The sequence below is a fragment of the Echinops telfairi genome, unplaced genomic scaffold (assembly GCF_000313985.2).
Source record: "Echinops telfairi isolate 266 unplaced genomic scaffold, ASM31398v2 ScPeMD7_2;HRSCAF=8, whole genome shotgun sequence".
In the NCBI taxonomy this organism is placed as follows: Eukaryota; Metazoa; Chordata; class Mammalia; order Afrosoricida; family Tenrecidae; genus Echinops; species Echinops telfairi.
The window spans coordinates 34,057,043-34,081,022 of NW_022103898.1; the positions used below are offsets into that span (position 1 = coordinate 34,057,043).

General features: G+C 46.3%; 1 protein-coding gene across 1 annotated transcript in view; it reads right to left on the bottom strand.

The window, feature by feature from the left end:
* The window catches only part of PLXNC1 (plexin C1), a 207,800-nt gene that overhangs the window by 163,339 nt on the left and 20,481 nt on the right, over positions 1-23,980 (bottom strand). The window contains exon 3 of the mRNA XM_045291393.1: positions 19,719-19,859. Coding sequence (XP_045147328.1) covers positions 19,719-19,859 — 141 coding nt within the window. The remainder of the gene's footprint in view (positions 1-19,718; positions 19,860-23,980) is intronic.

Genomic DNA, 23,980 nt, shown 5'->3' on the forward strand with positions numbered 1-23,980 from the left:
CAGGGGCTTAGGTGGAGAGCAAATGTTTTGAGAATGATGAGGGCAAGGAATGTACAAATGTGCTTTACACAATTGATGTATGTATGGATTGTGATAAGGGCTTTATGAACCCCTAATAAAATGATTTTAAAAAATGATGATGACAACATAGACACAAATGTGCTCAATAAAATTGATGTACGGATTGTTACAAGAGCTCTTACAAGAGCCCCCAATAAAATGATTTATTAAAAAAAAAGGAATGTGAAGCAGACAGAGAGAGTGGCCTGCCTCTTCTGACGGCAGCATCAAGAGAGAGGAAGTTCCCAGAGAAGGCCACACTCACCAGGAGGGATCATCAGGATGTGACCTGATTGACAGGCTAGACTCCACTCCTTCATTCTTTTATCCAGTTGACATGAAATTGTGTAACTACCACATTAACCATATATTCATTGACAGGTTTAATTGTTAACAATAAATCAATAAATTATAGAAGCATATCACTGTTGTGCTAGTTGGCCAGTAGCACTGCTGATACATGGTGACCCTGTGTACAAAGGAATGAACTGCTAAGCAGTGCAGCCCCGTATTGGAAGACATTCTGTTCAGATCCAGAGCGTTTCAGTGGCTGGTTTTCTGAAGCTGATCAAGAGGCCTTCCCTTCTAGTCTGTCTTTGTCTAGAAGCTCCACCGAAACAGGTCTACGGTAGGTGACTTTACTGGTCTTTGAAACACTAGAGGCACAGCTTTGAGGATTAGAGGAACACGTCAACCACTCCGGTACAAGATTCTGACAGCTGGGAGGAGGCTGAAATAGACTCAAAAGTAATAAGTGACGTGAGACAAAATAAAGTGGGGCAAAGGCATGGAGAACATATGTTCAGGGCCACCTCACTGAGAAGGTGACATTTATTTAGAGACTTGCAGGAGGTGATGGAGAGGCCATGCAGATATCCAGAGGAAGGCATGTTTTTAAGAAGGAACCACCAGGGCAACCACCCTGAAATGGGAGGAGGTCAGCGTGGGGCCCGGGAGCCAGTGAAGTAGACAGGTTAGGCATCAGCGTGAGGGGTAAGAAGGATGAACTAGGAGAGGGTCCTGTAGGTCTGGGTGCAGATTTTGCCCTTTCCTCTGGGACAGAGGAAGTAAGAGAGCCATGCAGGGCTTTGAACAGAGGCATGGCATGGTCTGGCAGATCAGAGTGAGGAGTTAAAGGGAACAGCCTGGTCCCTGATAAAGAGTGGGGTTTGAAGCCTGGGGATAAAGACCAGTCAGGACACTATTACAATAATAGTGTAATATAATGGTGGCTTGGGCTTGAGTTTGCATCTTGGCCTTACTGTTTAAGTAGCTGTGTTCCTTTGAACAAGTAACTTACCAAACTTACTCTCCCTAGGTCTCACCATCCTCATCTGCATAATGGAAATCATCTGTATAACGAGCCTCATAATGCCTTCCTTATAGAAAGCTGGGAGGGCTCAAATGAGAATTGTGAAATATAATGCAAGGAGGCTTCCAAAAACTCCTGGGAAATCGGAATAAGAAGATAATGGAATTTCCCCCAAAACGTCTTGGAACCCCTGCGTAAAAGCAATGCTCAATCGATTTTAATCTATCACCAGATTGCAAGCTCCTTGTGAGTGTGGACCATGTCTTATCCATCTTTACATCTATTACTTCATACGATACAATCCTGCAGATATTGAAGGTGCCTAACAAGTCCGTTCGAACACATCAGATATAATATCAGTACACACATCGCCACCTCAGGGACGTCCATTACATTGAGCACATAGTTTGAAAAGGAAAAGTTGGCAACTGAGATTCGTTGCACAGAAAGAATACTTTTATAGATCTGTTGTTTGATAATGGGTTATTTGCATCGCAACAGTTTGGAATTTGTTCTTTAATCAAAGGACCTGTAGCAATGGGGTACACAGGGGGTCTCCCTGAGGTCACTCCTACTCCCAGCGCCTGGGCCTGAGTCTGACTTTGCCCTGGACTCAGCGACTTCCCCCCGTCATCAGCTTTGGGTTAAATCCATGTGGAGCCAGTGCAACCAGTGACTCACTGGGAGCCCCCACACTGACACCCCATTCAGCACCGGCTCTCCCAATGTCAACAATCTCTCAAAGGATAGCTTACACACAGCTTAAAAGAAAATACAAGCAAACACCACAATAAGAGGCAGCTAGGCCTCAAGGAAGGTGGGAAAAATCTTTGCCTCAAGTCATTTAAAAATGACTCTCGAGTCTCATTGTCTACTATGGTATCCATTCGCCACATGTAGACATTTTATATTTATATTAAATTAAAATTCCAGTGGCTCAGTCACAAGAGCTGCATTTTAAGTGGCTTCACGTGACTTGTGAGTGGTCCTCTTCTTGCAGCATCCCGATACAGAACACCTCCATCATTGTGGAACGTTCTATTAGATAATCCTACAGAGAACTGTGAGGGAAGGGAAGATCGGGTAGTTAGTTACTGACCAAGGAATAGACTTGCCAGCTTCTTATCTTCCCATCTCTACTTCATGAAATTTCTTAATCAGCCGAGACTCACACAGCTGACCCTGTTCTAGAAGGTGGTTGGTTGTACAGACGAGGAGCAATAGGAAACTGGTTTAAAAAAAAAAATGTATTTGAAAGTGAGAGTCCAGAGAAGAAAGACCGCGGCCCACGTATCTCCTGAAGATTTCATCATGTCAAAAGCATCATGTGGCATCACCACCTATCAAGGATTCTTCCAGTGAAGCTGAGTCTGCACCCTACCGAGGCTTTAGTGCTAACGTCCATTGAGCAATAGCAAACAGGAATGGCTAACTGACGCCACAGGAAATCAAACTGCTAAACCCTAAATGTGAGACAGTGGACAGGACAATGATCCGATCTCTTTAGAATCAGGACCCAAACCCAAACTCAGTGGTGCTGGCTCAGGGCAGCCCTAAGGCAGGGTAGAACTGCCCTGTCGGTTTCTGAGGCTGAAACTCTTGTTTGAAAGATTCTAACAGTTTTATTGCCACATAATTTACATAGCATACACCACAATGGTTCAATCATATCAAGGAGAATTGTGCAATCATTGCCCTATCAATTTTAGAACATCCTCCCCCGCCCCTGCCATGGTTAAATTACCTTTGAAATGGGTTGTGCGTTCACAATTGGTGCCAGTGCTCCCTCCTGGCTCCCGTCTTCATTTCCTACTTCCCCAACCCCCTTCCCTCCCTGTCACACACACCCACCCCTGCATCGCCAACCAACCCCTGTATCTGTTATTATCACTCTGCGTCCACTCCTCCTGGGGGTCACAAACTAGGAAACCCAACAGAAACAAAAAACACCAACTTTCAAAATAAAGTGGTAAGAGTAAAATTATAATAAGCACCAAAGTACAAAGAAAAGACCCTCATCAACATTCCAAAAGCCAGGGGAGAAATGTCTGCCATGGAACAAGTAAGAGATATTTGCACACAGAACCAACTCAGGTCAGGTCTTAGAAAGCCTCATCTTTCTCCCGGGGAGGCTGCTGGTTTCAAACTGCTGACCTTGCAATTAGCAGCCCAACAAGTAACCACTACTTTCCAGATCAAGAGCAGGAAAGTGAAGGAAGTGGGGGAAGTTGCTCTAAATGAAGGGACAGAACAACCACATGTGATTTGAGGACCTTGTCAGACACCCATTTGAACAAAACAACTATAAAAAGGCATTAAAAATCATTTTACTGGGGGCTCTTAGAACTCTTATAACATTCCAAACATCAATTGAATCAAGCATATTTGTGCATACGTTGCTGTCATCATTTTCAAAACACTTTCTACTCGAGCCCTTGGTATAAGCTCCTCTTGTTTCCCCTCCGTACCCCACCCTCTCACCCTCTTGAATCCTTGGTCAATTATATATTATTATTATTATTTTGTATCTTACACTGTCCATTGTCTCGCTTCACCCACATTTCTATTATTCGTCCCCTTTGTGCGGGCAGCTATATAGCTAACCTTGTGATAGGTTCCCCCTTTCTTCCCCTTCCCCCTCCCAGACCATCTCCCTAACCTCATGATATCGCTGCTCCCACTACTGTTCCTGAGGGGTTATCTGTCCTGAATCCAGATGTTGAGAGCTCTTATCTGTACCAATGTGTTTTCTGTTCTCCGGTCTAGCCAGATTTGTAAGCTAGAACTGGGTCATGGTAGTGGAGGGGAGGAAGCATTCAGGAACTAGAGGAATGATGCGTGTTTTGTCAGTGCTATGCTGCACCTTAGTGGAATCATCCCTTCCTTATAACCCTTCTGTGGGGGGATATCCAATTGTTTACAGATGGGCTTTGGGTCTCTATACCAAACCCCCTCATTTGCATCGATGTAGTTGTTTGTTTGGGATCTTTTGATACCAGATACCTGATCCTGTCCACACCTCATGATCACACAAGCTGGTGTGCTTTTTCCATGTGGGCTTATGTGCTTCCCTGCTGGATGGCTGCTTGTTTAACTTCAAGCCTTTAACACTCCAGATGCTATATCTTTTGATAGCCATGCACCATCCACTCTTTTCACCACATTTGCTTGTGCCCCCATTTTGTCTTCAGTGATCATGTGGGAAGGTGAGTATCAAAGAGTGCCAGGTTACCAGAACAAAGTGTTCTTGTGTTAAGGGAGACCTGAAGTAGAGGCCCAAAGTCCGTCTGGTATCTTAATACTTAACATATAAAAATATGTACATTGGTCTCTATGCCTTTCATTATAAATGAGCACATTTACATATATACATGCCTATAGCTATATCTAAAAAGGCATTTATGAGTCAATCAGGGAAATGTAATTATCACTCATTCACTCATTACCATTGAGCTGATTCTGACTCATGGCAACCCTACAGGGCAGAGGAGGACCGACCCATGGGGCTCTGAGACTGTGACTCTTTACAGAAATACAAAGTCTCATCCTTCTCCATTGGAGCAGCTAGTGGTCAAACTGCTAACTTTGTGGTTGACAACCCAAGGCATAACCACTGCACCAACAGGCTGCCTAAATTTAATGCTAAGGATAAAGTGTTAGATAACTATAGAATTACTGGTAACTTTACGAGGTATGATAATATGGTTAAAAAGAAAATGGTCTTTTTTTTTGCTCCCCAGAGGTGCACAGTGAAAAATGTATGAGTGAAATGATGTAGTGCTTGGAGTTTATTTTCTCTTTGGTGTGTGTGTGTGTGTGTGTGTGTGTGTGTGTGTGTGTGAAAGTTTGTAAAGCATTCCATGACATTGGCTATATTTTCCACAATCTTTCCGCACTTTCCCCCTTCCCTCCCTATGTTCCCCATTTCCTCTTGTCTACATTTTCTACCCCTGCCTGTCTTCTCATCTTTGTCTTTGGGCAAATGTTGTCCTTTGGAGCTCATCAAATGGATTATTCTAGAGAACATTTTCTTCTCGGCTGTCACTGTTCTTTTAAGGGCCTGTCTGTTGGCAGGCTCTGGGAATGGCTCTGTTCCGCGCCAGAAGAGGGTCTTCAGGTCATAGTCTCAGGGCTCCTCCAGTTTCTGTCTGACTGGTAAGTAAGTCTGGTCTTTTTGGTGTGGATTTTATTTTTTACTCTACATTTTTCTCCTGATCTTTTGGGACCCTCTGATGTCATTCCAATCAGAGTTGTCCATAGTGGTAGCTGGGCACCATCTAGTCCATCTGGTCTTGGTCATAGTAGGCTATGGTTCATGTGGTGCATTAGTCCTCTGAACTGACTGCTTCCTTGAGTCTTTGATTTTCTTCCCTCTCCTGTGCTCCAAATGAGAAGAGACCAATAGTCGTACTTTCGATGGTGGCCTGTGAGCTTTTAAGACTCCAGATGCTATTCGCCCAGGTAGAATGTTACAGAACACTGTCTTTACAGACTGTGCTGTGCCAATTGACATAGACGTCATCCCTTGAGACTATGGTCTTACACCCACAAGCCTAGGAACGTCATTCTGTAAGGTGTCAGGTTATGTCCGAGAATGTTCCACGATTATAATCCTTGTGTGTTCTATGGCCTATCTGAACACACCTGTAGCACCTACACATACGTATGTAGAAATATCCACAACCAAACCTGTATCTGCAAGTGGATGTACTTCCTTACATGCTCCCATACCTCTCCAGCATACCTACCAACTTATGCATCCATTCATAAGTTATTGTTTGTTAATCCTATTGTTATAGGATGATCCATGTGACCATAATTACTTTAGCTGCTCTTTGCTCCTACTGTCATCTCATCATCTTCGTCCTTGGGCGTGGCCATGTGCTGATCTCCTCTAGAGCGTGTATAACCATTCCTTTGGTCGTCATTAACACATGTGTCTTCTAGCTAGTCAGCAGTTTTCCCTCTCTTCCATTACCATCCCTGGTAACCATCAAGATTATTTTAAAAAATCCCATGTGTAACGTTTTTCTAGTTTTTAAAATAATAGTGGTCTCACACAATATCTGTCTTTTTGTGATCGACTTATTTCATTCAGTATAATGTCCTTCAACATCATCTATGTCGTGAGATATTTCAGATTCATCTTCTTTTCACTGTCTTTAGTGTGCATATATGTATCGCAATTTGCTTATTCCTCCACTGAAAGGCACTCAGGTGGTTTCCACCTTCTTGGATAATTCAACAAACACGAGTGTGTAACTGTCTACCTATGTTACGGCTTTTATCTCTTTAGGGTAGATTTCTAGCAGTGTGATTGCTGGATCTCAGTGTATTTCTGATTCTAGCTTTGTAAGGAATCATACCATTTTCCGCAATGGTTGTCCCCTTTTACATTCCCACCAGCAGTGTAGAAGGTTCTGGTCTCCCCACGACCTCATCAACATTTGTTATTTTCTGTTATTTTTGCTTGTCTGTTTTAATAGTGCCATTATTGTTGGGGGTAAGATGATATTTCCTTGTAGCTTTGATTTGCATCTCTCTGCTAGCTAATAATACAGGCACTGAATGTCCTCTTTGGGGATACATTTGGTCATATTCTCTGACATTTTCCAATTGGATGGTTGGTCTTTCTATTGCTGAGGTGTTTTCTATAAATTTTAGAGGTTGGCCCTTTATCAGATATGTTGTACCCCAAAATTCCCCCAAGTCTGGAGGTTCTCTTTTACTGCTCTGAAGAAGTCATTTGATGAGCATAAGTCTGGAATTTGCTTTTAGACAAAAAGTAGATATTATACTACCCCAGTTAAATGAAATAGCTAGCATAGGTAAATATAGTGATACAGAAAGTAGATTAAGGGGTATCAGGTGATGAGAGAAGAGTAGTACGGGAGTTATTGCCTAATGAGCATAGAGTTTCTGTTTGGTGTAATGGAAAGTCTTGGAAATAAATAGTGATGATATTTGCATAAAAATGAAAACATAAATACCTAATTTACAAAAAGCACTACCATATTGACCATTTAAAAGACTTGCAGTACAATTTTTATGGGGGGCATATTTTGCTAACTCTTAGACTATGGTTGGTGCAGACAGATAGAGGTGCCTGTAGAACATTCTAGAACGTTCACTTAGGTCAGGATAGTTTTTCTTCCTCCCTCCTTCCCTTTCCTTCTGTTTGGGTAATTGCCAAAGTTTACTGTGTGCAAAATTTACCCAATGGTTTCTAGAATATGCCACCTGGCGTGGCTGATATTGACGCTTGTCCTGATAATTACTGATGCTGGGTGTCTATTGTGAAGCTTCACTCAGGGTGGGAACAGGACTTCACTGGGAAGCCAGTGAGAATGGTCTATCACAATGATGATGCACATCCCCGGACCTCTAGTCTCTTTATATATGGGAAATGGCGTGTGGACACGAAGAGTCATTACAACATCATGTATTATAACAAGAGATTGAAAACTGCTTAAATGTCCAATAATAGGGAACTGGCTAGGTACATTATGGAGCAAACAATGGGATATGAGTTAGCCATAAAACTAAGTAGAAAGCTCTTTATGTCCGGATATGTTATAAACACTAAGATTTTTATCGCAGGGAAAAGGCAACAACAACATATGTGATAAACTAGGTTGTTAATGCTGATGATCATGACGATGGCTCAGGACCAGGCCATGTCTCGTTCTGTCATGCATCGGGTCACCACAGATCTTAACGGACTCAATGGCAACCAACAACAACAGCACTGGTTTCACAGCCAATACAAAGAGCGTCTTCCCTTTTGCTTGTTAGCAGTTCCTGGGTAGTGCAAATGATTAATGTGCTTGACTGCTCACTGCAAGGCTGGAGGTTCAAGTCTACCCAGGGGCTCCTTGGAAGAAAGACCTGGTGATCCTACTTCTGAAAGAAACCAGCTACTGAAAACCCTATGCAAGAATGAAGAGAATGTTCTAAAATTGATTGTGATGATGACTGCACAGCTCTTTTTAATATAGTTAAACCATGGAATCGTATGGAATATGAATTATATGCCAATAAAGCTGCTTAAAAAACCCACCAAGATGGTGGGCAGTGTAAGACATAGAAAAATATTAATAATTTATAAATTATCAAGGGATCATGAGGGAGGGGGCATGTAGGTGGGAATGAGGAGCTGATACCAAGGGTTCTAGTAGAAAGAAAATATTTTGAGAATGATGATGGCAACAAATGTACAAATGTGCTTGACACAATGGATGGATGGATGGATGGATTGTGATAAGAGTTGTGTGAGCCCCCAATAAAATGATCAAAACAACAACAACCCACCCAAGCCCTATGGGGCACAATTCTGCGTGGACACACATGGGGTTGCCATGATGCAGAATCATGTTGACAGTAGCTGGAGTTTACTAGCCTTTGCTTGTAGAGATCATGATTCTGGAAGGAAATCCATGAAACTGATATCACTGGTTGCCACTGAGGCCAGAAGGGGTGATTTTTACAGAATACACGGTAGTGTACGAGTGTGTACCCCTGAAAATATGGATTTTTTTTTTAAGCTATGCATTACAATTTTTTTTTTTTTTTTACAAAACAACCTTACATCTTCAGAGTACTCTCCATTACACTGAATACATGTGTCAAATCCATGAGTCCAGCCTTGGAAACGTCCTTCAAGCTCATCTGTTTGGATGGCTGACAGCACCTCCCTCGTTTTTGTGTTCACCTCTTCAGTCATCAAATTGCTCTTCTTTCATGTCCCTCTTCATTGGTGGAAACAAAAAGAAGTCACGGGGAGTGAGGTCAAGTGATTCAGGTGTGCGGGACAGGAGAGACATGCCAAAAACTAGCACACTGAGATGGCTGCGTGAGCAGGTGCATTGTCGTGGTGGCAAAACCAGTCCCCCATCTGCCACAAATCAGGCCTTTCTTATAACACACTGTTAATCTTTTCAGAACCTCTAACTAGAAATCTTGATTAACAGTCTGACCTGGTGGGACAAACTCCAAATGCACTATCCCCCTCACATCACATCTGATTTTCTTTGGGTACCCCTTTGTATACACTGTCTGTGTATTGTCTTCAAATAAGTTAATCCACACAATTTAGATAACTTAAGTGCCTGAGGATGAGTGGGACCCAGCATGTTTGCTAGAAGGTGCACAGAATGATCACCACACCCATGAAGGCAGTATAAGAAAGCAGTTTAAATGTTCACCACCAGGGACCCCAATTGCTGGAAGGAGGGCTTGGGGACCTTTGTGTATGCAGAGTGGTCCTCAGAGTCTCATCTCTCTCAGAGGATTCCAGACAGGTCCCCTTCTCCCCCTCCAGGTTCTGCTTAACTACCTCTGCCCCACCCACCTGCAGGCCAGCCCCAGCCCCCTGGGCCACCAGTGACTCAAACTTCCTGGAGACAGTAGTAGCACAGGGGACAAAGCCAGAAGGGGAAGAAGTCTGCTTTGGCTGGCTTTAGCTGGGCAGCCTCGGAAAGGGAGCATGGTCAGTAAGGCAAAGCGAGAATCGACAGTGAGCCACAGAAACCCCGAAAGGATGGAATTCTGCACAAGAGAAATTTCACCCGATCTGCACTATCTGAAATGACTTCAATCTATCACTAATGTCCCCATGTACTTGCTTCCACAGTGCCTTTCCCCACCATGGGAGCAGGAAGTCAGGTCTATTTTGCTTGCTTTTATACCCGCAGAACTTAGAACAGTGCTGGGCACTTAAAAGGTGCCCAGTAACTACATATTAAAAGAAAAAGAAAGTGCTCTATTAGCATTTACTATTTCATAAGACTCTTCAGATATTTCCATCTGAAACCGGTATAGAAAACAGATTTCCCCGATGGAGGATTTCAGTACATGTCAACATACTGCTTCAGTTGGCATCTTCCTGAAGGTCGGTGATTAGCTAGCCTGGGGATTTTTGCTGCATACCAAAAAAAAGCCTCCCCAGCTACAGTCCCCAGGTAGGGACTTTCATACCAGACCCTTGCACTAAAAGTCCAACATCACTCACAAAAAAGACATGGCAAGGAAGAAAATGAAAGGGGGGTAGGGGGATTCAACAAATGGTAGTTTGATTTTTTTTTTTTTTTTGCCTTTACTCTGAATAGGAGCACTGGTTACCGCAGGAGCACTGGTTACCTTTACTCTGACTAGAGCACTGGTTACTCTGAATAGGAGCAGTGGGCTGTGCCCTCAGTGGCTAACCCCCAGCTCAGTGGCTCCAACCAGCAGCTGCTCTAGGGAGAGAGATGAGGCTGTCTACTCTCATAAAGACTCAACATCTCAGAAACCCGGGTGACGGACAGTTCGACTCTCTCCAGCGTGGCCACTATGAGTCAGAACCGACTGGATGGCTGTGAGCTTATCACCATGAAGTAGGAAAGGAGTAAGTCCTCAAAAGGCTACACAAGTTGAAGTCCAAAGTTATCTTCTTGTGCCTCATTGAAGAGCACTAGGGGTGTGCTGGTCAAGTGCTCAGCTGCTGACCAAAAGGTCATTCATTCGGACCCACAAGGGGCTAAGAGGAATCTGCTCTGGTAAAGATGCAAACCCCCAAAGCAAACCCACTACCATCGAGATGATTCCAACTCACAGTGACCCTGTAGCGGGTCTCCAAGTCTGTAAATCTTTATGGTAGCAGACAGCCTCATCTTTCTCCTGAGGAGCAGCTGGAGGGTTTGAACCGCTGATCTTGTGTTAGCAGCACGGTGCTTATCCCACAGCACCACCAGGGATCCTGGTAAGCCCTTTGGGGGGAGTTTGGCCCTATCTTATCCGGGTGGCTGTGACTCAGACCTGACCCAACGGCACACAACGACATGCCTTTTTTATGGGGCCAGCTATTTGAAGGGTGAACAGAGTTAAATCTCTGTGTCTCTCCCTGTCCGTCTCTCTCCCATAAACAACGTACCGTAAAACCAGAGGCGACATAAACCACCACAGAGATGTATGCACAGAGATACACACAAGGGACAGCGACATCATTGCCCAATGGTGTTTAATGAGTGCCGGTAGTTAGGAGTAATGAAGATGAAATATAAAAATGAAGGTAAATCCTTCCACTGTTTCCAATCTACTGAGTTCAAGGTAAACAGTAAGAGAAGCACACAGCCTGAGTTGCAAGGTTGTTGATCTGTGGATTTCCCGTTCTAAATTGGGAAGTTCCTGCAAACTCACAAGGGGGAGGGAGGTGGGGGGAACCTGGGAACAGGTTTCACAGTCAACCACGGGGCCTGCTTCTACATTGTGACACTTCCGGCTTTGACGTGTGTGCCCATTGCCTCACCTCGGCAATGCCCCAGGTCCGGGCCGGCTTCCTCAGGGCCTCCTTCTCTTTCCTGTAATGTTTCTTTGGGAGTAAACATAGAGCTTGTCCATATAATGATTTAATATTCCAGCCCCTCTTTTAAGAACTTTCTGGAGCTGGGTTTAGCTCCACTCCCTGATCTGGATAAATGCATGTTCTTTGTGGGGATAGGGCCTCCCACGTTTGTGAGAAGTTCCTCTCTCCTTCCTGTACCCCGAACCCTACTTTAGCCTCAAGAGGTTGGGAGAACCCCAGACTGGCCTTCTATCTCTCTGGAGCCATTCAAAAGAATCAGCTTGAACACAAAGCTCCTGCCTTTGCTCACAGGAAGCCTGGTGGGGAAAAGCTGGTTCTGCGAGGGCCCAGAGGCTTCCCAAAGAGGAGCTCTCCCTTCTTGCAGTCAAGAAGTCTGCACTGGCCGAGGTCGCCAGGAGGCTTTCCCCAAACCACAGAAGCCAAAGCCCCTTAGCTTAAAACCTCAGTTTCATATTGGAATCAACTAAGATATCATAAATATTAAGAAGAAAATAGAACCCGATTCCACAAACTCTCCCAACCTCCACAGACTATATTTTAATGGTTGGCTGGTGGTGTGTGCCATGAAGTCACTTCTGACTCATCGCCATCCTGTCAGACAGCGTGGAACTGTCACGTGGGGTTTCCCACGCTGTGGCACAGTGGTTACACATTAGGCTATGGTCTGAAAGGTAAGCAGTTCGAAACCACCAACAGCTCTGAGGGAGAAAGACAGGGCATTCTACTCCTACAAACACTTACAGTCCCAGAAACTCACAGGGACAGTTCTACCCTGTCAGATAGGATCTCTATGAGTTCAGTACTGATGACATGGCAGTGAGTTTTCATCTTTAAGGACTGCCGGGTCTTTTCTCCCTCGGGAAAGGCACCTGGTCTTCCACTGCACCGCCAGGGCTCTTTACATTGTGATTGTTAGTCACGTCAGAAAACGCATTGCCTTCGTACTCATGGTGGGCGTGTTAGTCTGGGTAAACTAGGGAAACAAATCCACAGAAACTCATATGTATAGAAGAGAGTTTTATATAAAGGGTAAGTGTACATTCAGAAAGCATCCCAACCCTATCCAGTCCAAGCCCCTAAATCCGACTTAGCCTGACACCAATGCCTGACACCATATGCCTGACATCAATCTACAAAGCCCTCCTCAGACACACAAAACACACACAATGACGCCAAATGCAGGAGGATCACAGGCCACTGGGTAGAAAGTCTTTGAATTCAGGGGTAGTGTTAGCATCTCAGTGCTGCATCAGGGTAGGTCCATGTGGCTTCTCCTCAGGGATGTCTCACAGGAAGTGAGCCTTGCCAGCTGAAGCAGGGAACTGGCGAAGGCAGCTGCACCCTGGTCCGACCATCAGACAGCAAGAGACAAGAGAACTAGAAAGGTGAGGCTCACCGAGCCATTTATCCCTCCACCCTCCAATTAACCCCACATGTGTTTATCGGCCAGGTTGGCACAATAAACCTTAACTATCTCAGTGGGTTAATTCCCACTTGCGGCGACGGGGGAGAACACCTAGGGTTTTGATGGCTGGTTTCTGCGGAAGTACATCTCCAGGCCTTTTTTCTGCACTTCCCCCGGGGAGACTCCGCCCTCCAAGAATGCTAACCGCTTGTGCCACCTGGCATGCTAGGGTTAAAAAATGTGCACTTCTGCAACAACCGATTGCTTCTGTAGAAATCACCTTGAGAGAGCTCTCTAACCTGTCTAAGCCTCGGGTTCTATCATTTATAAATTGGAGGTGGTCACAGCAGCTACACGTAAGGATTAGATGAGTTAGCCCATGCAAATGTGAGTCCTGATGCCTGGCACATGGTAAGGGCTCAGAAATACGAGCTATTATTATTCTTCACCCACTGCCTTCTTATCTTTTAGGCTTACAAGAAAGGTTAATGGGCAGGCATAAAGTTACACATTTTAAATTCCATGCAAATTCCGCTATTACTTATTTTACCACCTGGAAAAGCTGAAAGAGATTCCACTTTGCTCTTGAGATGAGCACAATTTGCTATATGCCACAGAGTCAGCGCACAGGCATCCCAACCACAGGACGGACGGGGGCGGATCGGGAGAGAGACTGCCGCGTGGCTGGCTGGGGATCATGTGCACAGCAGATTCCCAAACACTGAGTTCAGAGTTGCCATATATATATATTTTTTTTTCAGCTGATCTCAGTGGAGACGCTGACAACTCCAAAAAATTATAGCATGCAATCATGTTCAGAAAGGAAGTAAAATGGGGAAATAACTGGGGGTGGGAAGTGGTGGGGCCGTGAGTGGACATAACCTGTTCCGTGGCCTTTCAAAACACACACAGATGAAATTAGGGGGCCTGTTAGATGCTCCTCCAGGGTCCCTGCAGCTCTAAATTCCTTCCCTTTCTCTGAATCCGTATAAAGGGACTTGGGAGTAGGAAGGGAGAGGGACAGCCGTTAAGGCATTGGCATACGACCAAGTCTTTAGTGTTTCCAGAGATCATTGCAAAATCTCACCTTCGGAGGTAAACATCGCCTTATTTGGACAAAATGCACATCTTGCTATTAATAACAGGCGAGAGCGATTGCCTACATCAGCTTAAATTCGAGCGTAAGATTCCCACATGATGGAATATGGCATACCGACGAAAAACATGAGTTCCTGGGTGGCACAAACTGTCTCTATCACTAGAGGAAAGGTCGTAGCTGGAAGGTTGATGGGTTGAACCCACGAAGAGGCACCTCAGAGAACACCGCTGGCAGTCTACTTCGGAAAAGTCACAAAGAGTGGCTGATGGTTTCGAACTGCTGACCTTGTGGGGAGCAGCCTGACCCATAACCAGATGCCACTGTGAAAACCCCAGGAAGCAGTTGTTCTATCCTGTACACCTGGGTCTCCACGAGTCGGAATCAAATCGACAGCAACTCACAGCAGTAACTAAACTGTTTTCAAAGGATGGGCAATAGGGTTTACATATAAGCACTTCCTCTGGTTAACAGGGAAAGACAAAATGGTGTAAAGGGTCTGATCTCACATAAAAATAAAGACATAAATAAACAAATAAAGCAGCACCCAACATGTAGACTGCTGCTGCCTCGACGTGATGAAATGATGGGTATCTTTTTGCTTCCCCCTTTGCCTCGCCCGCCCTGCGCTAGCTTACAGCTTTCTGTGTAACATACATTACTTTTACGGCAAGAGGAAACATTTTAATAGCATGAGGTTTATAGCTGCATCAAATTTTACAGAAACTCCACGAGCTTTTCAGTGATTGGAGAAGTCAAGGTTTTTCGGGTTTTGTTTTTTCTTTTTTTGTGTTGTTGTTTAAAACAAACCAAAACAGCCATTGGCCCCCAGTCGCTGTTGTCTGTCTCTCATCCAAACAAGCGTAGACTCCAGTGCACGTCTCCTGTCGAAATGCTGTCAACTCTTGATCACTGAGAAACGGATGAGTCAGGCTGCCGGCGATCCAAGCCCTTTCCCTCTCTCTTCCTCCCTGCGTCTGCATCTGCGTTGGGCTTGGTACTATTCTCCACCACTGGTTAGTTCCTCCACGCTGTGGCTTAAGAAGCCAAACTTAGGTCTATCAATGCTCGTCTTTTCTAACAGTTCCGGTGACAAGCTGGCAAGAAGGAAGTGTGAAGCTTTTGAATAAAGGGATTTGGGGATTAATGGTGGCTCCCAACCCGTCTGTACAATCCCGGGACTTTGGTTCTCTGGATAATTTAGGGCTGCATTCCAGAGGATAAATGAGGGTGTCTCAGGAATTATTGGGCTGGTCTAGGGAGCCTGGTGGGCCCAGCTCAGCTCGTCACTCAGAACTTGTGTGGAAAGAGGGGATTCTCCTGAGGTCATCTCTGAGAGGGGAACTTTCATCCCCAGGGATCTACCAGAGCCGCAGTCTTCCCTTGGTCAGATGGTCAGCCATGTTCCCTCCAGGGGTGGAATTCTTCCCTGGGGCGGAGGATGCCTAACCATCTCAGGAGCGCCAGTTTCTCTGCACAGACCCCCAGCAGCATGCCTCCCCAAACTCTCAGGACGAGATTGTCTTCCGTGCAGAGGTTACAAAGCCAGTGTAGCTTGAGGGTTAACAGTGCCGTCTACGAAACGCTGATCCAGGTTCAGATCTCTGCTCAGCTGCTGTGCAATCCTGGGCAAGCGACGGCAGCATCTCGGGACCTCAGACGGCAGCATCTCGGGACCTCAGTGTCCTTGTTTGTTCCATGAAAACGGTACATGGTGATGGCTAGGGAAGAAGTCAACTAGACACGTCTGGGAAAGGGTAGGGGCGGAGCTCAACCTGTCAATCAATTCACAGCCTGATGATACCACCTTGATGTTATCAGCCTTTTTGTATGACAGAGAGAGACTGAGCAGTCAACTCCTCTCTGGCCCTTGGCCCTCTGCAGGAGCTGGATCTTGTATCTGGTTCCTGAAGGTTCCTGGTGATCCCAGGAGCCTTCAGCGAACTACGTACAGTGGATTCATTCAGCCAACTTTGGGCCTCTGCATCCACCAACCTGTGCCCCCTGATGTCTCTGCTTCATCCTCCTTCTTCCTGTTCATCAGCTTCCATGAGTCACAAGACACCTGGCTTGAACCAGGCTGGACCTACCTATTTCTACAGCTATGTAAGCCATGTCTTGATATAAATCCCTTTCTATACACGACACATACAAGGGTCACTGGTTGTGCTTCATTAGAGAGCCCAGGCTAACACACATACTTACCTGCAGGGCTCTGGTGGTTCCCCGGTGGAATTCTCACGGTCCATGCTGGAGACCCAGGTTGGATTCCCAGCCATGGTAATTCATGTGCGGCCACCACTTACCTGTCGATGGAGGCTTGTGTGCTGCTAGGATACTGCACACACTTTAGAGTGGCCGGCAGAGTGAGACAGGCTAAGAAGAAAGGCCTGGCCGTCTGTCTCTGAAATCAGCCAATGAAAACGCTACGGATTGCTCACCGCAGTCCACACCACAGCATGCACGGGCACAGCAGAGGACCAGGCTGCGTTTTGTTTCATTGTCCATGGGAGGCCACCGCCGCTTGGAAGCAATTCAACCCCAGCTAACAACCACAGCATGTGTACCTCAAGAGGTTGTGGAGAGGATTAAAGGCGGATTAGACGATGGAGAGTGGCCGGCGCAGAGGAGGCACTGTATAAATGTTAGCCGCAACAAAACCAACAAAACAACCTGCCCTTGCTATTTGCTGTGGCCTTTGAAGGGGCAGCCAGCTCCCTCCTCCTCCTCCACAGGCAAAGCCGACGCTCCTCCCTGCTCCCAGGCCACAGTCACTACGCGCTGGCTGGCCGCACACCAACGGTCGGGGTGAACAGACAGGACAGGCGAGACCAGGCCATCCCACGAGGGACTATTTATAGCCCAGTGTTCCTTCACCTCCAACTCACCGTGTAACAGTTTGGTTGGCTCGGCTTTGGGGAAACAGTGTTCTTGTCAAAACACTTGTCAAAAATATCCCAAATCTGAAAAGATCATTGGTGAGAAGGCCCGGTTAGGAGGGATGGAGACTTCTGCCCGGGGAAAGGCCTCCACCAGCCTCACCAGGTTGGAGAAGCCACAGACGTTTCCTGGTAGCACCGACCAACCGGTCCAGGATGAAGGATGGGTATTGACCTCTCCCCGGGAAACGGAGCCACTACCATAGGAAGATGACCAATGTGTACTTTAAAAGAATATGTATACAAACATATTCCCTCCCATATGTTACTGGGTTTCCTCCAGAGAAAACAGATTAAATCAAATGCCTACCGGACACCCGGCCCTCTAAGGGCTGTGGGGAATTCGTGGCTTCCTTCTCAAGACACTGAGAATCCAGTTGGGGAGGCAAGGCAAATGTAAGGGAGGAACTGAGACAACAAAGCAAGGCCCTTGTAAGGAGCTAGAAGGACGATACAGAGCATACGTATTGTAGGAGCGAAGGCAAAAACAAGATCACTGAAGACGTAGACGGGCTCGATGAAGAGGTGACATTTGAAGGGCACCAACTGACAGAGCAAACTGACAAGGGGGTGGTGGGCAGTTAGGCAGGAATCAGTAAAGCAGAGAGGGAAAGCACACCTGCCAGGCAGTGGGGGCGGCCAGAGTAGAGAGGCACAAGCAGGGTCATGTAATCCACATTTGGAGAAGAGCGAGTGAATAGGTTTATGAGGGACTGATGCACAGAGCACGAGACCATCAAAGCAGAAAGGAGTTTTCTAGGCTATCTAGTACAATCTCATTTTATAGATGAGGAACTGGAGGCTCAGAGAGGTCCAGCGATTCACCCAGTCACACAGCTAGTTATGCAGGTCAGTTTAGAAAGAGATCCCTCAGTATTCACACAGGATAGAAGCTGACAGAGCCTGAGAGACAAAGGAGTTACCAGCTGAGGAGGGGGAATGTGTTAGTCCGGGTTGACTAGAGAAACAAATCCAGAGAGACACTCATATGTGTGTAATAGAGAACTTTATATCAATGAGTAATTGTATATTAAGAAAACATCCCAGCCAAGTCCACTCCAGATCAAGTCCATAAGTCCAATATTAGCCCATATGTCCTAGACCAGTCTATAAATTCACACAACACATGCAATGATGCTGAATGCAGGGAGATCAGAGTGAAAAGTCTTGTGGATCCAGTGGCGATGGAAGCATCTCAGCACATGACACCTCCAAGCTCCAGGACTCTGGTTCCACTAGTGTATCTCCATGTGGCTTGTCAACAAGAACGTGTAGCAGAGAGAGTGTATCTAGCCTCCAGTGAGCTATTCACCTCCGTTGAGCCTCCAAATGAGGTCATGAAGCTGCGACCTGATTGACAGGCTGAACTCCACCCCTTGAGACTCTTAATAGTCTCAAGTTGACATGGTGGAGACTAAAATAAAAGCCATGATACAATGCTGTTGTTGTTAGTTACCATCAAGTCACCTCGAGCTGTGGCAACATTATGAATACCACGAACAAAACATTGCCAAGACCTGTGCCATTTCGCCATCACTGGTATAAGTGACACAATGGCCACTCTGTTTGCTGTTGTTCGGTGCTGTCGAGTCAGTTCTGGCTCACAATGACCCTGTTCACAACAGAACAAAGCTCTACCCAGGCCTGTGCCATCTGCACAAGTGCTCTTATGCTAACATGTCCAAAGTATGTGAGATGAAGTCTGGCCATCCTGGCTCCTAAGGAGCATTCTGGCTGTACTTCTTCCAGGACAGATTTGCTGGTTCTTTTGGAAGTCCATGATGCCAACAAAATTCCGTGCCACAATGCAGATGCATCGATTCTTCTTCCACCTTCTTCTTCTTCTTCAGTGTCCAACTTTCACACGCATGTGAGGCAATTGAAAATACCGTGGCCACTATGTAATTTGGGGCAAGTCTGTCTCTGGGTTTTATTTTTTTCCCATTTCTCCTCTCATGGAACAAACATCTCAATCAGTCCGTGGAGTGAGAAAATAAAATAGGCTTCAGAGATAAAAGGCAAATGGAGTCTCTTCCAAGGATTCCAGATCTCTAACCTCTCCATCATGTGTGTGGGTACAAAGGGCAGAAACCAAACCCTCTGTGGGTGGCAAGTGGGCTAAAGGAAAAGAACACCTGTTGTTGCTGTTTTCCCCTCTCCATTTCCAGCCCTATAATCTCTCCTCTCTTAGAAGTTGTGAGAAGTCAGGTGCTTTGTGCATTCCATTACAAAGGAGCTGGGACTGAAAGGTTAAGTGTCTTCGAAAGTGAGTCAGGGACCGGTTAGAGAGCAGACCCCCATTTACCGCACCCAAAGAGTCGTGAGTAAGGAAGGGAAACTGTCCTGGCACTCTCCCAGAAGCAGAGCGGCTGACGTTTCCTTACACGGGTAGAGTACTTATTACAGCTAGAGCGCCCGGATTTCTTTCAGGCCACTTCTGGGGGTTTCACAATGCAATTGGTATCGTTTAGGGGTATAACCCAGAAGCAATAAAAAGGTGAAAAAAGAAGAAAAAGAAGAAATCATTATTTAAATAGACATTCAAGAAGTCCCAAAAAACCCACCTTAAGTAACTGGCCATCTCCAGTCCCCAAGAACAAAACAGTCCTGTTCAAAACCACAGTGCCGTACACGGAAGTCAGGTCAGAATGGATCAAGGTGGACGAGGCGATCGGTTGTATTCTTTCGGGTTTTTCGTCTTCTTTCTGAACATTCACACAAACACACAAATTTTAAAAAAAGAAGATAATTATTCATGGTGATCATTCTCATTATAATGAGACTACATCACTGCTCGCCCCCCTCCGGCGGATCCCATTCTTGTGCCCTAAATGCATTTTCTCAGGCAAGATCACCACAAGCACAGCCTTTGGCTGTCATTAGGTGCAAAAATCCCTTTTCCTCAGAACCCGTGGAAAAGCATTGGTTTATGCTTTTGGCATGTACCAATTGCCAGCAGTGAGCTAGCGGCCCATGTAACACGCCCCCAGCTAATGTAGGAAGCCGACTTGTCGCCTTCATTGCCCGAAGGGAGCCGGCAGCAGGATGGGAAAGAGGCAGTCTGGCTGTATGCAAGTTCCCGCTGCGATGCGCATTAGGTAGGCGAGCCATATCCCAAGATGTGAGGCAAGCGATCCTAGTGGCAAAGAGGGTTGGACAAGAGAGGTCTACTGGGAAGCGCAAAGATGGGTCATTCATTGGTGGGAGCGAGGCAAGCCTGGTCATGGACGGTGGCTAAGACTCCGAGTGGACAGTCTGAACCTGATGCTGACACTCTTGAGGAGGAAGCGGGGAGCTCTGACTCGCAACGCCAAGGCCATTTACATTGTCTGAGGCTTGGAGCACACAGAAGCAGACACTTGTTCCTCATCATTCAATAAAGCCCCTCTTTCAACTGAGAGCAGGGAGAGTGTTGACCAAAATGTCTCTTTCTTTCGAGTTTAAAGGAATGAAGTGCTTCATGCTGTTTCCTGGCTGCAACAACAGGAAACGGAGTGTGTAGCACAAATCTCAGGGAGATCGGGAGCTAGAAAGAGCCGTTGCCGTCTGAAGCGACTGAGCACACTGCGATAGCGGACTTTATCTGCCAGAGCTCAGTTGCCAACTGAATTAAGGTTTTCTAAGGCACATTCACATCTCAGCCAATGGGAGAGCCGGCAAACTTCATCAGGCAACTCCTAACCTCGCCCGGTTTCTGGGGAGGGGAGGTGGTGTGGGGACAGAGGGGGAGAACCAAGACGTATTAACTTCATTATATTATTGCCAACAGTGTTTATGTCTTTCAATTTATGTCTTATTAAATATTCATTATTTTTAAACCCACCAAGTTTCATTAACATCGAGACTAAATGGATTCATGGGCTAAATAGATTTCTGAAGCCTTTAAAGTGTCGCCTATATTTCTTTGATAAAGTTTGCACTGCGAGGAGAAGATAAGCCGGCTCCAATACTAGGATCACTTTTCAAGGCATAACCTAAGAGAAAGTGACTTATTTGCATAAAATAGACTACACTGAACTAGGTTTAAGATGTTTGGGGGAAAGCCCATTAGAGATTCCCTCACCCCCATCCTCACCCCCCTCCGCCCTCTGTTAAAAGATTACTTTCTTTTCATGCATTGGGGAAGATGAGGAGCAATTTGGTTAAAATTAAAATTAAGAGCGAAAAAAGGGTCTAAGGATCAAAACACTAGATCACTGTTTAGATAAGGCAGCCTCGTGACTATAAGCCCAAAAAAAAGAAAAATTGGGTGACCCTTTAGGTTTAAAAGAAAAGAAAGAGAACCACAACCCACACTTTGCTTTAAAATAAAAGCACCTTGTTCAAATTCTAGACCAGTTGACTGTGCTCATCATTTCTGTGGAACATGTGAACACCCCAGAGAGGTCAGCCAGGAGAAGTTGGCATCGTCTCGGTGTGGGCCAGCGAAATGTGCTAGTGCACCATCTTTGTTTGCAGGCGTTCCTTCTGCCTTCCTCCCATGACACAGAAAGATCGTGTCTGGAGATTGTGGACCAACTGGGAGAGCATTGCCCTAATTCTGAAAGGCAGTGGGTGCTAAATAACTGTAGCCCTTCTGAGTAACCAAGAATCATGATGCCGTAACCGACGCTTGCGGAGGTGGGAAAGATTCACACACACACACGCACGCACGCACACTCAAAAGCAGCTCAAAAGTTGAAAGGGAAGAAAGGAGATATTGGTTCTTAATTCTCGGCCCGTCTCAAGTCCTTCCCTGACTGGTGACTGGTCCTCAATCACGGTCCTTTTCTAAATCACGTCCTCGATCACTAGAATAGTCAAGTAGTACTGCCAGGCAGTCACTACTCCAAATTTCAAAGGCGGGTGGTAGGGTTCATGGCCGTCTGGGGCCAGGAGCCAGAGTAGTCAGGCGCACATTCAAGCTTGGTTCTCACCCAGTGGCTCCCTGCTGCATTTCTTTAATCCAGGGCCTAGTTGGTCGGGTTGACAAGACAAGAAAGAACACCGAGAGCAGGAGTCGTGGTGGTGGTGGTGGTAGGGCCAAGCAAGGAAACTACTCACGACAACGAGTCGGTTCCAATCATAGCAACCACAGAGGACAGGGGAGAACTACCCAGTGGGTTTTCCAGACTGCTGGAGGAACAGAAAGTCTCCTCTTCCTCCCTAGGATCAAGGTGGTGGTTTTGAATAGCTCACCCTGTGATTGGCACCTCGATGCACAGCCCACCACACCACCAGCTAAAGTGTGCTAAGAGCTTACTGTTTGCTCCCTGGAGGATTTTCATCTTACCTAATAAAGACAGTATAGGGTAGTGAGCCAGGCTGCCTGGGTTTGAATGCTGGCACTCCCACTTACTAGATCAGTAATCTTGTGTCCTTCCTTCTTTATCTCTATGATTGAGCTGTGGCTCAGGCTCTCCCTCTATGAATGGAGGTGAGTATAAGCACCATCACTCCCTGCTCCTACAACGAGGACTGAGGGAATCAGAACATATGGCTAGACCAGTATCTGGCACCCAGCAGCACTACAAGCAAACATTGCTGCCACCCCACGGTTACTCCTGCTCTCTTCCTTCTCGGAAGGACTCTCACTTGGCTCAGGGAGTGGTGAGCTCAGGCCTGGGAGACGGCATGAGTAGCCCGGCCCCAATGGTAAGCTCATCACCGCAGTCAGATACTTGTGCTTCCACCTCGTTGAACTGGGTGGTACAGTAGTTGGTATGCTCAGCTGCTCAACTCAAAGACTGGAGGTTTGAGTCCACGCAAAGGCACCTCAGAGCAAAGGGCTCGTGATCCACTTCAAAGGAACCACCGCTGGAAAACCCCATAGAGCACAGTTTTCCTCTGACATGCATGGGGATCACTAAGTTCAAATGGGCTCATGAGCAATTGGTGGTGGTGGTGGTGGAGGTGGTAGAACGAGGCATGGCTATGAGGCCTGGTTCTGACCAGTGACGTGTAGGAAGTCTGGAGGGGCTACTGGGAATGGATTTTCTCATTGATAACAGGAGGCGTTTGGGTAGCCTCTTTGTCCTCTCTCCTTACTTCCTCCCTCTGAATGCAGTCTGTGAGGTCAACAGGGTAGAAAGACGGGAGCCACTTTCCTCCCATGAGGTTCAGGCTGGAGCGTAAAGCTCAGGAACGACGATTGGCTGCAGAAGACAGATGGACACACTCTAGGTTCTTGAGGTCAGCGCTGCGCGACAGAAGCTCCATCCTTTATACCTTTTACGAAGTTAACAATCAATGTCGTGATTTAAGCCCTACGGTCTGGTTGGGCTTTGTATTTCTTGCAGCTAAAGGCCAGTCACGTTGTATAAACAATGACTCAGGACTTGTGGGGCTGAGCCTTAAGCTCTGACTTTTCCTCGCAGGGCCTGGTCCTCTCCCCACCCTGCAGCGCCTCAGCCCCAGCCAGGACTTTACAGCCAATGACAAAGGTGGACCTGGAAGAAAGTGGGCAAAAGGAGGCCTGGACCACCTGCAAATTCTAGGGGCTGCTGGCTGAATGGAAACGGGTTCTTTTGTGCTGGAGACACACAGAAAGGGACAGGTCCCCTTGAATGGAAAAAAGAGCCCCGGGAATGGCTTTCTTATGCTCATTTCAGCAAATGAAAACAAAAGAAAGACAAGCCTCCCCAGAAACCTCCTAACAAAAGTGGAGTGAATACCTAGGGAGACAGCAGAAAAGGGGGGAAATGGTGCAGCCGGCCCCCTGGGTCCAGATATTATTCTTACTCTTTTCGGTCCTTTTTTTTTTTTTAAATCTTGCCCTTCTCTCCCCTTAGGGCATAATCAGTAATGTTGCTCTCAGCCTATTCTGTCTAGTTTATTACGTGTAATT